At 41.0% G+C, this 15281-nt stretch overlaps 1 protein-coding gene across 2 annotated transcripts in view; it reads right to left on the bottom strand.

The window, feature by feature from the left end:
* Positions 1 to 365: 365 nt before the first annotated feature.
* The window catches only part of MOB1B (MOB kinase activator 1B), a 44305-nt gene continuing 29389 nt past the window's right edge, over positions 366 to 15281 (bottom strand). The window contains exons 4-7 of one of the 2 annotated variants that reach the window (XM_075501322.1): positions 9926 to 10059; positions 7441 to 7604; positions 6738 to 6863; positions 366 to 1930 (exon numbers count right to left, since the gene is read on the bottom strand). In XM_075501322.1, the coding sequence (XP_075357437.1) occupies positions 6786 to 6863; positions 7441 to 7604; positions 9926 to 10059 (376 nt within the window). In that variant the 3' untranslated portion in view covers positions 366 to 1930; positions 6738 to 6785. Of the gene's footprint in view, positions 6864 to 7440; positions 7605 to 9925; positions 10060 to 15281 lie in introns of both variants that reach the window. The other variant, XM_075501321.1, reaches the window with a different exon arrangement.

The following is a 15281-nucleotide window of genomic DNA, read 5'->3' as shown; positions in this document are numbered from 1 at the left end:
GGTGCTTTGGAGTTACGGGCGGGAGCCGAGAAGGTGGAGGGAATCGGATGCGGATGGAAGGGTCGGAAACGCGGAATGCTGCAGCCATCAGGGTCACAGGAGGCTTTCCGGATAAAGAAAGGAAGAAGAAGAGGCACCTGTGCTGCCGCGCACAGCCAAAAGCCCAGTCTGTATTGCGTGTGAAGCCGGGGTCCTGAGATAGCGGAGCGCTACAGCTGCGACAGGACACCCTCCTCCTTGCAAAGCTTTCAATACCGCCCCGGCATCGGCGCTAACACGCACTTAATGCGCTACTAAACTTGGTATCGGCGATCCACAGTGACCTCCGTCTATACTGGGGAAATTCAGGTCATGAAACAAGGAAATGAAAAGGGTATCAGGTTGTTTTATTGCTATTGTGTCTGCCCGCAATACAAATATTCACAAATTCAGACAAGGCAATTACAAAAATCTAATTTGTATGTGTAATGTTCGTATGTTTACAATATACAGAAAAAAAAAAAATCTATCTACAAATAGAAGATAATTTAGAAACAAGTTCAAGAAGGAAATAAAGACAATCATGGTCAAACATAGCTATTTATTTTCTCTTATAAACAGCCTTCAGTTTCTTATTGAAAAAAACCCTAGAATTTAAATATTTTGTCCCATCACATACAACCATCTGTATACATTATTTACAACTCTCAAATAAACATGTTGCAGATTTTCAGACATTCAACTTTGTTTTTTTAATCAAAAGCTGTTCTCATTTAAAACTAAAGTATCAATCAGTGACTACAAACTGAAGCGATATTGGCACAGTTAGCTTACAGTAAGGGTTCTCATCTTACATTTTCTATTTCACACTGCATTTTCTCCCATATATTTGAGGATTCTAAAGGAGGAAAGGTTAGCGTTGCTTTCGTCATATCTTTCTTTTTTTTGCCTTCAAAAATGGCCTTTTATTGAAACCTCATTCACTTTTATTGCATTCTTCTCTCTCTTCCATTGCACATCAAGGTATGTGCTTCTAGGTACTAAGCAACACAACCGCAGCATACCAAAGTAGTAAAACAGCCATGAAAATAAGTGTTCCCTCCGCGACATGTCTCTGAAAAATGTCAGAAGTTGCAAACGTACAAAAATAATGAGTATAGTTTAGTGGCTATAAAAATTAATTTCCCCTAAAAATACAATACTCTATGAACCATTTAGGGAATTGGTTCTTCAAACAAAAATGTAATTTGATATTTACCTAGACTGCAATCTTAACCTGGCAAGAGGAGATTGTAAGAAAAGCGGGAAAATAAAAAGGTTTAACACTTAAAATAACCAATGTTAGTCTCATCTTAAAAGAGAAGATATCCAGGAAAAGACGACAGGCATCCATAAAACTGCTAGTGGTTTTAGTAGTGCAGTTTGGAAAAAAGACAACCGATATCAGCAGTGAAGGAAATGAGGTTCAGTGTAACAGGGAATCTTTTAGCGAAAGAAAAGCAAGGAGTCTGTGTTCGTGCTGCAGCTTTTAAAATAGTCCAACTAAAAGGGGGCGGTTTATATACAGTAATACAGCACTCTGGCAGGTAGGAAGGGGGGAGAGGGTAGCAAGAAGAACAACAACTGTCCAAAAAGGATGTGTTTATCATAAAATTGTGTCTGGTGATTCAAGAGAAAGGCAGGGGGGGCAAGAAACAGAAAGGAACCATCTGAAAGGTAAGTAAAGTCCATAGCAGCAAATAGGTATCCTTACCTGTTAAATGAGTGTCAGGGAGACTGGGAGAGTGTTCAGTACCTAAATACTGAATTAGGACAGTGCTCCTCTATATCTTTAAGTAAAAGCAAAAGTTCAAAGCTCTACATTGCATAGTAAGCAGTAAAAGAAACTTGATACTTGCAGACGGGCCACCTGCCCCTTGAAACATCTTTTCTCCATCTACCATTCAGCTACCTGCAACAGCAGAATGAGGCATTTTTATTTTCTATTTGCATGATTAACTCATATCCCTGACTTGAATTTGAAAGACTTGAAAAATGATTTCTGCAAACATAATGTAGCCGCACCACCTAAACAGTGTCAACACTGGCAACGGTGGCTGAACTGGATGAACTTAGAGTTTGCCCCATCCCGTCTCGAGGTAGATGACCTCCTGAAGTTACCACCCAAATCACTGACATGGTCTAATACACTGGTAGCTGAAAACCACCACAAACTATGGAGTTTAAGGACCCTATTACACTGGAAGGCCGCAGCCAGCGCTGGCAGCCCAGCCTGGTTTAACCCCACCAGCACCTTCTGCTCCCCATGACCACCAAGCTGAAAGTTTTTGTCTCAAAGCGCTCATGACACATAACAGAGTCCATGAGTAACATGGGCCTAGAGCAGCGCGGGGTTTGTTCAGCGTTCGTTTCTCTGGGTTTTATTTGGGAGGTGAGGGGGTGTCCCCCCGCTTCCCCCCAACAAATGCACTATTTTATGAACACATTCACTCGATCCGGATTCCATTTGTACAACGTGGCAACTTGTGTTTAGCATTTCACTGTGCCCTTACTTCAAGAGTGTAAACACACATCAACTTCTGGTCCCACATCTTTTTGAAGCAAAAAAACAACTAAAAGCTGCAAATATAAACAGCATAGGGATACTAAATCCCAAACACTGCATACGTATCTTTAATGTTGTTATTTTCAAGTGTTGTATAATTAAACAATGTGTTCATACAGCTATCAGGCAAATCATGATCTCCAAGCTTTTATTACATGCCTAGAAACTATTCTGTACAAGTGTTTTCTACTGCCAGATACTCAATACAAAAAATGCACTATCCACATAAGACTAATTTTTTTACGTAATACATTCTAATTCCAATTGGCTGAACTGCAGCAGATGCCTCTGAATTTCTAGAATTGGCTATTTAAAAAAAACCACACACACACCAACAACCACAAAAAAAAATAAACCAACCTTCCGAGCAGAAGTATGCCAAAAATGAAAACTCCTGTACTGGTATCACTCCAAGCAAATCCTCACTTAGAAATATTTTTCTTTGAGTTTCTTGCTGGTACATGACACCAACCCAATGAGACAGCTTTAAATCTACTGGAGGAGATCTCCTGTTTGGCACCTTGGAGCAGGCTTCTGCCATTCTCACTCTCGTGTCTTGCTGTGATGTGGTAACATGAGCTCTAGCACTGGTTAAAAGGCTCCTCTCCAGTAAGCATTATCAGCACAGTGAAGATGCACACGCAGCCTCTTGAGCAGCACTGACTCAACTCAGCAAAGCGGTTTTCACTGGAAAGTTTACAGGATTTTTAATATCAAACTGCATCTGCAGCACTCTTCACACCTCTCTAGCTGGAAATTTTCAGTCATTAAACACTCCTCACATAGAAGCACGCATAAAAGGCTGTGTGTGTGTGTAAGATCACGTTCTTAAATTCAGCTTGCTACCTGACTGGAGTCTGTTTAAAACCGTGCAGTTCAAATTTGGGAGTTAAGCTGCTTTTGCGTGGTCAAGTGGACACTGACTGCTCCCGTAACTGAAAAGATGATGGTCTTCTGTGTTATTCAGTCCTGAACTAAGAGAGCCCTCCAACCCTGCACCCAAAGCTAGCACTGCCATCCTACCGCTCCCAAACCAGGCTTACGTAGTCATGTCCAGAGCAGATGTCAGGTATGCTACTCGGTTAAAAACAATCCTGCAGCTGCAAAGACATCACAAATGATGCACACAGTCCGTACAAGTACTGCATTCCCAGCTACCTTGTCCAACGTACCATACAGCACCTAAAAAGGATAGTGCATACCAAAGGAACGCTTTTTCTCCAACTGTTCAACAGGATGGTACTTGCCTAGTCCAACACATGGGATATTCTGCCTATGGGAGCTCCTTCTTCCTCATCAGCCCATTGCTTGACTCCAGACAGCAGCGTTTAGGTGCTACAGCACTGACCGAGTCTTCCACTGGCCAACAGAACTGCATGGGGAAATCCACTGTTGGCCAGACCAGGTATGTCCTACGAACAGTAGGACTGACAAAAGCACTGGGGTGAATACTGCAGTCATAGGCGACTTGCCAAAGGAATGCAAATTGTGCTCGTGCTTCTTGTTTGCTTTTGCCTCTAATTTTCTTATGCCTTGCACGTATTTTTCCAACCCCCAGCTCCCTAAAGAGGTAACGGACATTGACTGTCTCCCCCCTTTTCCTCCCACATGTGTGTACACACATGGGAAAGTCAAGATCCTTATTGGCTGAGAAGGGATAAGACCTTACTCCACCTTTTTTAAATTAGGAGTTAGTTAAAACATTTGAGGGAAAGCTCTCTTTGCACTGTCAGCTTGACTCAGTGTGGACTGTGATAACTCCAGTCAAATCCCAACACTCGATGTTATGAAAAACAGAATATAAAAGTGTGACATCCACAGACTAAGAAAACCTGGAAATTCTGTATGACATTAAAAAAAAAGCTGAAACATAAGGATAACTTAAAATTTCACTTGTCCTTTAAGCAGATTATAATGGGCAACAACATTGATCTGCAAAGGAGCCAAACACATTCTACATTTTCTTGAACTGTAATGAAGCTTCGAATGAGGCCAAGCACTGTCTTAATTACAAATGCTAAACTGCAAGTGTTTGCAAGCAGCCTCTCTATCCAACATTAGTGTAGCCAAACCTAAATTCAGTAGGAGCACCACTGCACGAGCATTCTTCACTACGCAACACTCCACGTTTCCATTTCTAAATAAGCAGCAGTGAAGCAAGTACACAATGCCAGTTTCTAGCTCAATACTAGGTTTTCTCAATTGTTCTCAAGTCTATTCAGGTGGAAGAAAAAAAAAAAAAGAAAAAGACACAGACACAGAAGAGGTAACAAAACATTAAATTGCTTCTCCAGGAAGCAGTTTAAGCAGACTAGGAAATTTAACTCCATTGAAAACAATATAGTTCTTAGAATAACCTTCAGATGCTTCCAAAAAGCATCATTTTAACTCAAAAGTAGTGATTCTTGTCTCCCAAATGAGTAAATGTTTATTACTGTGCTTAGAAGTTTATTAGCTGGCTATACTAATGGCCACTTACATATTTTGCAGGCTGCTGCACAGTGTTTTCCACTTTCCTCAGCATTTTCAGTCAAGCAAAGGCACACAAAATGTAAGCTCAACTTTTCTGTCACATGCTAACCTTGCCATCACCTGTAAATTTTAGAGGTTCAAGAGTCAGTCTAGCATACACCAGTCAGTTAAGGTCTTCATGTTATTCAGGTCCACAAATGGTGTTTTTGCAGAGTCAAAATCTAGCAAAGCCTGGCAACAGTAACTACCTAGCGCACTGTATTTGGCAACTAGCGGTATCATGGATAGCACATTGCAGAACTTAATACAGATTGCTTTGAATCCAAAATACAACGGCTTTGACAAGATACATAAATGAACAAGAGTGCTAGTCATACGGGCTTCTGCAATGGGAAACCTGACTGATACCATTGCAGCAGAAATTTCCAAGTCATCGCCTGTGGACCACCCCAGAGGTTTACTTCTCACAGGCGATTCTCATTTCTGGTTTGAGAAAACACAAGGCTAGAGAGGCAACGACACCACCCCAGGTGGGGGAAGGCCACATTTTGATTAGTTTTTCCCAGAAACAGAAGATGTGCTTACCAAATTACCAACCACTAAAAATTCACCAGTAAGTTCCTATCACTTTTCCCAACTGCTGTAGTTCCTTAGAGGCGGGCTGCAATTTTAAATGGGGGAGAACACCATCAGGCTAACGTAAATCCAAAGTGGCCCATGAAATTATATTCCCTCCAAGATACATTTCCTACCACAGAAAACCCTGGCCACGAGAGCTCCTCCACAGAGCCAGGCTTTTTATTCATAACTTACAAACATCATTTCACCAGTTAGATCATTTCAAGCTAGATTTTTCTTAGTATTACCCCAGGGCATTTTTTTGTATTGAATATTTTCCCCTAACTGTAGTTGTGCAAACTAACCGTTCATTTGGCAAATGCTAGGAAATATAACAAAAGCAACTGACCCAAGTTGATGCTTCGCTGTTAAAGAAATAAAAGCAACTATGAAAAGCCAAAACCAAAGGCAACAGACATGTAACTCCTTGCTAAGCACAGGTTCTTTGTAATTTTGACACCACCTTCATCATTTCGCTTTAGCGACTAGAACTTCACCATCGCTTTTCTTTATAAGAAATATCTAGTTTTGAAAAATTCTATATTAATCTCTAAAAAAATAAGAGAAATATTTGTATTAAAAGCTGGAGATCATTGATTTCAGTAAGTTATGGCTTTTTTTAGTGTAAGCATATATATATTTTTCTAAAACAAGTATCAGTAAGTGTCCTGGGTGTTAGTTCATGTTTTCCGTTTCCAGCAATGTTCAGTATTATATGTGCTTTGCACCTCAGAAGTGAGTCTGCCAAGGCACTTAGAGAATGTAAGCAAGTCTTTTAGGGACTTCATGAGAATGGGCTACCACTGACACAATACAAGGACCCATCCACCAGCAGAGTCAATCCCCCAACCAAGCATGTTTCCTTTATAAACACTCAGCACCTGCTAAAATTCCACAATGAGTAACAACAATCAAAAAAAAAAAAGCTATTTACCGCGTGTCACTAACAGATAAAAGATTTCCCTTAATAAAAGCACAGAAAGTAGATCTTGGCTGTCATTAGTAACAGCACAGGTTTTTGTCTTGTTTTTTTAAAAAAAACAAAAGAACAAAAAACAAATACCACACGCTTGCTTAGAGAAACAAGTGACTTGAAGAAATCCTCTTCCTTTTATCTGTCCTTAGAGGTGAGTTTTTCAATCAGTTCTTGAAGAGGTGCAAGTTCTCTTCTATCAATAAGGTTGAATTCCTGTAACAAGGACAAGGAGAAGGACATACATACAGAGTTTTATACGTGCAGCTCAGGTGAGAAGTGTTATTCAGCTACAAGTTATGTGGTAGTAGGCTCTTCAGGCTTAGCCACTACAGCATGCTCTGCCTGTCTGCCATTAGCTGAATAGCAGTGTTCGACTGCCTAAAGCTTCCCCCCCTCCACTTAAAGGAAGGAAACATAAGAAGATGCTCTTTTTTCATAAGGGGAGGGGGGGAAATGTAGCTTTGAAGCAAGCACACTCTTTTCAATCTAGCTTCACATGCCATCCTCCCTCTTTCTTTCGTTAGCAATTAGTGTTCTGCTGAATTATTTGATAGGGAACGCTTTTCGGTATTCAATTTTGTAGCAAACAAATACTTCGGTGAAAACTTTTCCACCCCTTGAATGCTTCCAGCAGTAAATATACATAAAAATGGAGTAAGACTATCTTAGGGTCCTGTAGGTGTTGACTCTCCTGCAAACACACCAGCTGTTAAGAAACTCAACGGGCATTACTTTGATAGATGCTTTTTCCAGGATAGAATTGTAACCACAATACTCCTGCCACACTTACCTGAACAAAAAATATAAAGTGCTTGAAAGAAGTGTTAAGGTGTGCCTCTTCCTGTAGCTGGATCACTGGATCAAAGTGCTGGTGATAAATGTGAGCATAAACTCTGAAGAGACGCTTTAAAATTGTCTTTGCCACTGACATGAAATTCTTTGGGAACGGTACACCTAGAAATAAGAAAACAGATGGCTTCTTTTTAAACGCCCATGCCACGTTCATGTATTTTGAAAGCCATTATAACCCAACCCTATCTCCTGCACAAGAAGGGCTGTTCCGTTTCACTTAGCAATTCCGTCTGTAAATCACACAATGTACTTAGGCTGACGCACAACAACAAGCTCACTGAAAGACCGGAGGGGAAGTTTTCCTCCCTTCAGTAGACCAGTGGCTCATGAACTTTTTCCAAGACAAGTCTGACCACATTTCTATGCTGAACCCTCCTAGCCCCACCTTCCAGCTACTAAATCTTGTTATGCCTCAGTACAGTTCCCTGAAGAGCCTTCTCTGACCCAGAATCTTCCTCCCTTCTGGTAGGATTCAGATACCCAAACACAGGTAATCTAATGCGCTTACAGACACCCTCTCAGTACCTGCCTGGCCTCTGACTGCCCATCCAGAGAAGGGGAAGTCTCCTGCAGGCTCCGAGTCTCACCAATGGCTCTGTGCACATGTCCAAGATACCACAGGGTACTCTAAGGGACACCAGATACCCTTGTGTAGGTAACTGAAACCACCTTTGATACCAGCCATCGAGTTTTACACTTCTCTTGGCTAAAGCGAAATCAGAAATAGGCTCTCTTCCACCTGTCTCGTGCCCAGCAAAAAGACTCCTGTTTCCATCCAGCTCATCACCATCCCTTAGGCAGAGGCTACTGCTTTCTTAACTGCCTGCTCAAGTGCTCTGAAACATGCTCCTTTCAGTCATTTCAGTGAAAATGACCCAGGACAGGTAAAATCAGTTTCAGCAGCAGATCTTTGTCAGTGCACAAGTTTTATTACAATTGGTTGGGAAACCGCAACCGGCTACTGGGAGCAATAATGTCTTTAGTTGACACATCCGCAGGCTAAAAAAAGATATATATCAACCATCTAAAAAGATTAAACCTGTCTAGCTTCTCATCACATAGCAGTTTTCCCAGTCAGCTTAGTTCTTCTGCAGTCTTTCCAATTGCTGAAGTCCTGTCTGAAGGCCAGAGGCCCAAGCTGGATGCTGTAGGCCAATCATGATCTCACCAATGCTTTAAAACCCCAGCAATAAAATTTTCATACTCCTACTTAAGCTTGCCCTGCTTACATGTACATCGCATTTCCTTCAGTGACTGCTGCATCGCATGGAAAGTTCCTATTTAGTTGGTTATCCATTGTGTCTGAATCACTACCTCTCAAAAATACATCCTTTTAAAAGAAAAAAAGTCTTTGGCAACGTATACGCTGCAGTTAAAGGAAGATCAAGTCCTCATGTAGTTTTTTGAGCACAACTTCAATATTAACCGTCACTATTTAATATCGTTCCTATTCGTAGTGGACTTCTACCCCAGCTCTGAACTCTACCCTGAAACACTCAAACGAATGCCATACTATGTGAAGAAACCATGCTTACATCTACTGCGCAAGCAAGATTTAGCTTTTTGTCACTTCTTCCCAAACTAACCAGCCTTCTCTGCATATCTCTAACTGTAAGTAAAAACAAATGCCACCTGATTCTGACAGGTGGCCCTCTTTCTCTGAAGAGGCTTATTGAAAATGTGTCAAATGCTTCAAAACTATTCACAAAATAAAAGCAATTAAGCTATCTCCCTTCCTTTTTCCACAATGGATCTTAAGCCTATGAGTAGTGGTGTACTGGAAAACTGCCAATTAGGAGCTTTAGAACAAATAGTCCTTCGTGCCTCTAGAAGCAGGGTTTTCTTCTTGTTATCGTTTCCCAACTGGTGGTTGTTCATTATTTTCCTCCTGCTTTTCTGAAAGAAACCTCTTAAAAACATACATCTTTCATCTTCACTTGAAAAGAAAAAAAAAATCATTAACTTAAGATCAAAGATGCAATTCAGCTTCTTTGGAGGTAAGGCCTAGGAGAAGGTTCTCATGAGGACCAAACATCTTTCCTGCAGCAAAAAGCTGTCAGTTCGTACCAATTACTGGTTGTAAGGTTTTGAGACCCTCTGCCTTATTTCTAAGGAAACAACCCACTGTTCAAAATTAAAAAACATCAGATTTCATCACCACAGTCAGTTATTAAAATAGAAACAGTACTTCCTGCATTCAGAATTGTGATAGATGTTTATTAGGATTATTAACACATGGATCAGAGTTTATGTACTACCACATAAAATTTATCTTAAGAGATAAAAGTGTCTATATATAATGTAACCTTTTAAAGTTGCCCTACTTGACCGTCATTTAGGAGACCTTTTAATGCTGTAAAACTTGAATATTCTTGTACAACTGTAATCCAAATACATTGTTCAATTTTACTTATTTACTTTACCTATTTTAGAAGGAAATAGCGTTTCATCATCCAGCTGATCCTGGACCCAAGTCATCAGGTAATCAATGTACTTTGGTGCAGAGCACTTAATTGGTTTCTTTATGTTTGTCCCATCTGCCCAGTGGTACTCATATCTGGGTTGGGACGACAACAACAAGACATTTCTTAACACAAGTGAATCATTCATATCAAGGCCTGGAAGGTTGCTCTTCCTGCTCCGCTCCCCATACTCCCACACCCTCCCACAGCCCTTCCTTGAAACTAAGCTTCAGATGCTCCTGACCACCTGCAGCTGCTCTGTACCCAATCTCCCCCCTGCAATCCTGCTTTAGCTGGACTCTCTTCTGCAGTCTGTAAGGCCTTCAAAAACTTCATCCTTTATAGCACAACTCATTCATCCTCGATTACAACGCTCCTGCCAAAATGCACGTGGCAGCCTGCGGTTAAACCTGCATCTCTGTACATCAAAAGGTGCTGTATGAGTAGGTTTCCAAACCCTGAAAGGCCAATAGTTACTTATTCTTTTCAAGTTTTTCCCCCACCCCCCCTTCAAAAGAAAAAATTGCAGGCTGTTGAAGTGAAACATCAAAAAGTTACATGAGATGCTCATACAAACAAAAGCTAAGCTCCAGGGCTCAAATCGGTGAAGGCACCTGACTGATTTCTAATGTGAAATTCCACCCCATCAGCCCTAGCAATGGGCTTCTCTTCACCTCCACTGGCAGAGAACTGCAAAGCCAGTGCCAATGCTCAACATCTGCAGCAGCTGCCAGCCAGACATATTAGACCCCTAAAATTTATGGCGTTTCTTTACGTTTGAAAATATTCTTATGGATTTTGCATAACTGAAAAACAAACTACATTGGCTTTTGCCAGAGATCCCAAATTATGATTGTTTAATAGACACAGAATAGATTCAGAGGTAGGTTAATGCCAAGGAATACTATTACAAAACTGGAAGCTGGTATAAAGTGCCTTTCAGTGAACAGTTAGAAGAAAGCTTCTAGACTAAACAGTCCGCCTTCGTAACGGTTCTTATCTGAAGGTCTAGTGCTACCATGCAGCGCACCAAGATTCAGAAGAACCTCGGTTGCCAGTTACACCACTGACCCACTTGATAGCTGCAGGCCAGTAACTGTCTTTTAGCTTATTTTTTCCATCTCTAGATAAGGTGATATCACACCTCTACAAACCACTGACATGACTATGGAACAGTAAAATGTGCTCTTTTTAACCTTTTCCATTCACAGGGCTAGTAATGTTGACGTCTTTCATGTAGCACATTTAATGAGTCGATTCCAGAGTCATTCATTTTACAGTTATCATTTTAACTTCAGGAATTTAAAAAGCCATGGGAAAAGGTATTAAACAGCATCCGTTTCCACACACAACCAGACAGAAACAAGTCCTCATGAAATCAGAATGGAGCAGATATTGTGACTGGCTCGGGGAACGCAACTGACACAACTCCAGACACAGTAGAAGATGGCTACTCTTGGGAATATATAGCTTAAAAAAAACCAAACTCATTTAACATTGGGAGTCTGACAATAGCAGCCTTCAAGTGAACCACAGTGTTTCTTTCTACATCTTGCTGAGTACAAATGCATGTATCTTAATATTCCTTGCCAGTCCGTAACATCTGAGCAGTTTCTCCCCATCAGCACAGAGCCGTGCATAGCCCTCTCTTTTAGATCTGAACGCGGCATCGTCTCCCACGTGGGCTTTAAATCAGCCAGCCTTGCTCAGCCAACCAGCATTGCTGCAGAATGGCTATCCATGGGGCCAGCCTGCTCCCAAGCCAGAAGCAAAAAGGACTGCTGAGCTCTGCAGCTCCGAAATCCTCCCAGAGAAACAAATGAACAAGGATTCACACTAGCTGCAACACTCCTCTTTTAAAAATACAAATTTTAAAACAAACAAACAAAATGAAACATACAAGGCTAGTGATATCAGCTCAGTCACGCTTCTACAGGAAACATACCCACTTCATCTGCAAGTTTTATCTCAGTTCTTTTAAAAAGAATTAGAAGAGGTGTTATTAATGGTTAATATTTCTTCTTTTCATGGAGGATAGCATGCTCAATTTGATTGTTAGTTCTCAGTACCATAGTAGCATACCACAATGTTTGGGCTGCAACTGCCACTGTTTAAACTTTCCCTTGCTGTCTCCAATTAGTATTGTGTGGACACTGGAGAAGGTCTTCTATTTTAAAGATCATGCGCATCGTTTTATGCAAAGCTTAACTGTATCTGGTAAATCTGGCTTCTAATTTTGTTTAACAAATTCAGATTTGTCAGAACAGTAACTGGGAGAACATTTTCACAATAAGAAAATTTTACAAGTGATTACGAGCGTGCTGCTCACAATGGTATAAAAAGATCCCATTTTTCTAACGGCAACAAATCAGAGGGTCTGAAAGCATTTTAAAATCGTATCTCAAAACACATGCAAAGACTCCATACACTCTAAATGGACCACAACGTGTCTGGACTTCTGAAAAAATCAGTATTCCTCACCACCCAGTATTACCTTAATACTGAGATTTAAGTGGTATTAACATAGGACAACTATCAACACTTAGCTGAGGTGCCAGGTTCAGTCTGGGGACAGAATAAGACAACAAACTAAATTACATGCTAAAAATCTCATCCAAGTAACCTATATCCTTAAGAAGCCCCCCTCCCCACCCCCAACACTATGGGGTAATTCTGCATTTTTTAGAGGAAGGAATGCCATAGAATGACCCTTGAAGTAACACAGCCCTTAAGAAACAGCAGATATATCCTGACAAAAATAAAGTCATACAGAGAATCTGAAAGTATTCCGGCAAACACCCCATGCTCCACGCAGTGGGCGTAATGTTCACGGTTGTTCCTAGGCTGTCAAAAGGCTTGGGGTTCGCAAGGGAGGGGAAAATGATCTCTTCCTACAAGATGAAATACATCCCTGAAAACAAATCAAGAATCCTAGCCCAACTTCTTAAACAAAAAAAGAAAACCTAACACGCACAACAAGTTCCCCCATATTAGAATCATGTGAACTGCTACAGGAAATGAAGGGTAAAATCACATTTCTAGCTCAAGCTTGTGAGCAAACACCTACAGCTCTGGTGATAGAAACAAATTAACCTTATCATGATGGACAGTTCCTCTACAGAAAATACATTTTTAGAAACCTCTACAGTTTAGTAGAGGTTTTTAAGGGCAAAACACTATGTGAAGGCTAGAGCAAGAAATATACAGTTCACTTCAGCAAGTGCAGGGGAAAAGTTAAGAATCCCTAACAACTCTGGTAGAAAAACAACTGGTAACAATTCTGCCTTTTACACTCTGGTAACAACTCTGCCTTTTAGAAGATTCTCAGGCATTTATTTGGACCTATCATCTCTAAATCTCAGCAAAACTCTATTACAACAAGACTGCTGAAAAATACTTTTTCTCTTTTGTCCCTCAGTCATCAAGTGACACAGAGTGGAGTGTCACAACAAGGCAACAAGACACTGATATTGCTAAGAGACACAGGGTATTTCAAGGACCCAATTACATGATTTATTCTTTTTTTTTTTTTTTGCTGCAGACACACTGGGCAGAAGGCAGCATGCAAACATTCAATTACACCGCATTACGCCCACGTAGGATTTATGGGAGCTGTCCGCTTTGGAGTGCCCAGCTTTTCTGATTTGAACATATGAAGACAGAAGCACTGTGGACCAATGAACCTCAGGCTCACCGCCATTAAAAGTGAGCTTAGTGCACTCACACAAATGCCTAAATATGGATTTTAGAGCCCCAGTTTAGACATCAAGCTTTGAAAAATGCAGCAGCCTTTGTGCTCTTACTGAAGACTTACAACCAGGGAGGAAAATAAAGAAAATTCCCCTCACCCAATGCTGGTTAATAAACATATTACTTCTATGCAGGTTCTTCACTTATTATCATGCCTGTTGCACTGATGGTGATACTGCAACTGATATAAAAATAGCAAGAAGTGATAACCAACTAGGGGTTGTTTGGGATAAGAAACGCTTGGTCTTTGCTGAAGTGAAAAGAATGGGACATTACTGTGAGTAATCATATGTTTTGGAACAAACAAAACCAATACTTTTTTCAAGTTGTTAGACAGTGAGCTGTACATCAGGAGAGGGAGATCTGTTCTTGATCTTTACGTCAATCCTTAACTAACTTGATGTACTAACACCCTGATAAAAGCTAAGTCAGCAATCCTTCCAACAAAGACAAGTCCAGAAGAAATGAAAGTGATCCCACAGCACACAAAAATTTGCCTGCCTCAGCCAAGCCCTTCTGTTAAGATTGCTACCAAAGAGAAGCAGTGGGCCAGAGAAGTAGCCAAACAGCCCCAAGCATTTGCTTAAAGGTAGCCCTTTAGAGAAGGTAACCCTCCCTGTATCTAAAATAAAACACAAAAAAACAGACATGAACCTAGGTAACCTGTCTGTGGCCCAGGCTCTTTTTTTTCTTTTTCTTTTAAAGGAGTTTTAAACGACAAAACACCAGTATGAGGCAGTGGATACAGGAAACATCACACTTCAGTTCTGGTTACCCTCTCAGTTAAGACATCTGGTTTAATTTTTCCATAGACTGCTACAAGTTTGTCAGTTGTACTATGAAAACTATGACTGAGCCACAACAAGTTCTAAACAGCTACTTACGTATGCACCAGCACCTTACAACCCTTTTTTACTATATCGACCATAAACGCTTTTCCAGTGGGAACGTAAAAATCCGACTTTAGAGCCATGGAGTGCTTGCTGCTTTTGGTCCTCTCCAGCTGCTCATGCTAGGGCTGCCTAACCTGTTTCAAATGATCTTATGTACATTGTTTCAGCTAACTCATACTCTTTTTGTCTGAAACAGATGAAGATGCAATACTGGTGGTAGCTCAGCCACGGATGTGAGCACACAGCAACCTTCAGCCTAGAAACAGGAATAAGCACCTAACACTCAGTGCCTCTTCAACTAATATAGCTTGAGCCAGAAGAGAACAGGAAACAGAGGTAAGAAACAGAAAAAAAAAGATCCATAAATATCAGTGCTTTCATGCTGACAGGTTTTGCCACAGTACTTCCCTGAAATAAATTTTGCAGGCCACCTTTTAAATGAAAGAAAGCCACACTCACTCAAACTAAAAAACCCTGTATATGCTCCGCTGCCCGTCACCGCCAGCCTCACAGATCACCCATTCCGGCGCCTGCCTGGCCTCGGCCCCTCACGTGCACACACGCTTCTGATCCTTTCCCAAAACTCATCCCTGAGCACAGGTGGGGGCTGCAGAGTTTAGGAAACGCTCTACAAATCCTAGGGACAAGATAAAACCTTGGCAGAATGCATCTTC

This window comes from Mycteria americana, chromosome 4 (genome assembly GCF_035582795.1).
Source record: "Mycteria americana isolate JAX WOST 10 ecotype Jacksonville Zoo and Gardens chromosome 4, USCA_MyAme_1.0, whole genome shotgun sequence".
NCBI classification, from domain to species: Eukaryota; Metazoa; Chordata; class Aves; order Ciconiiformes; family Ciconiidae; genus Mycteria; species Mycteria americana.
This window is presented reverse-complemented; position numbering and strand designations above follow the sequence as displayed.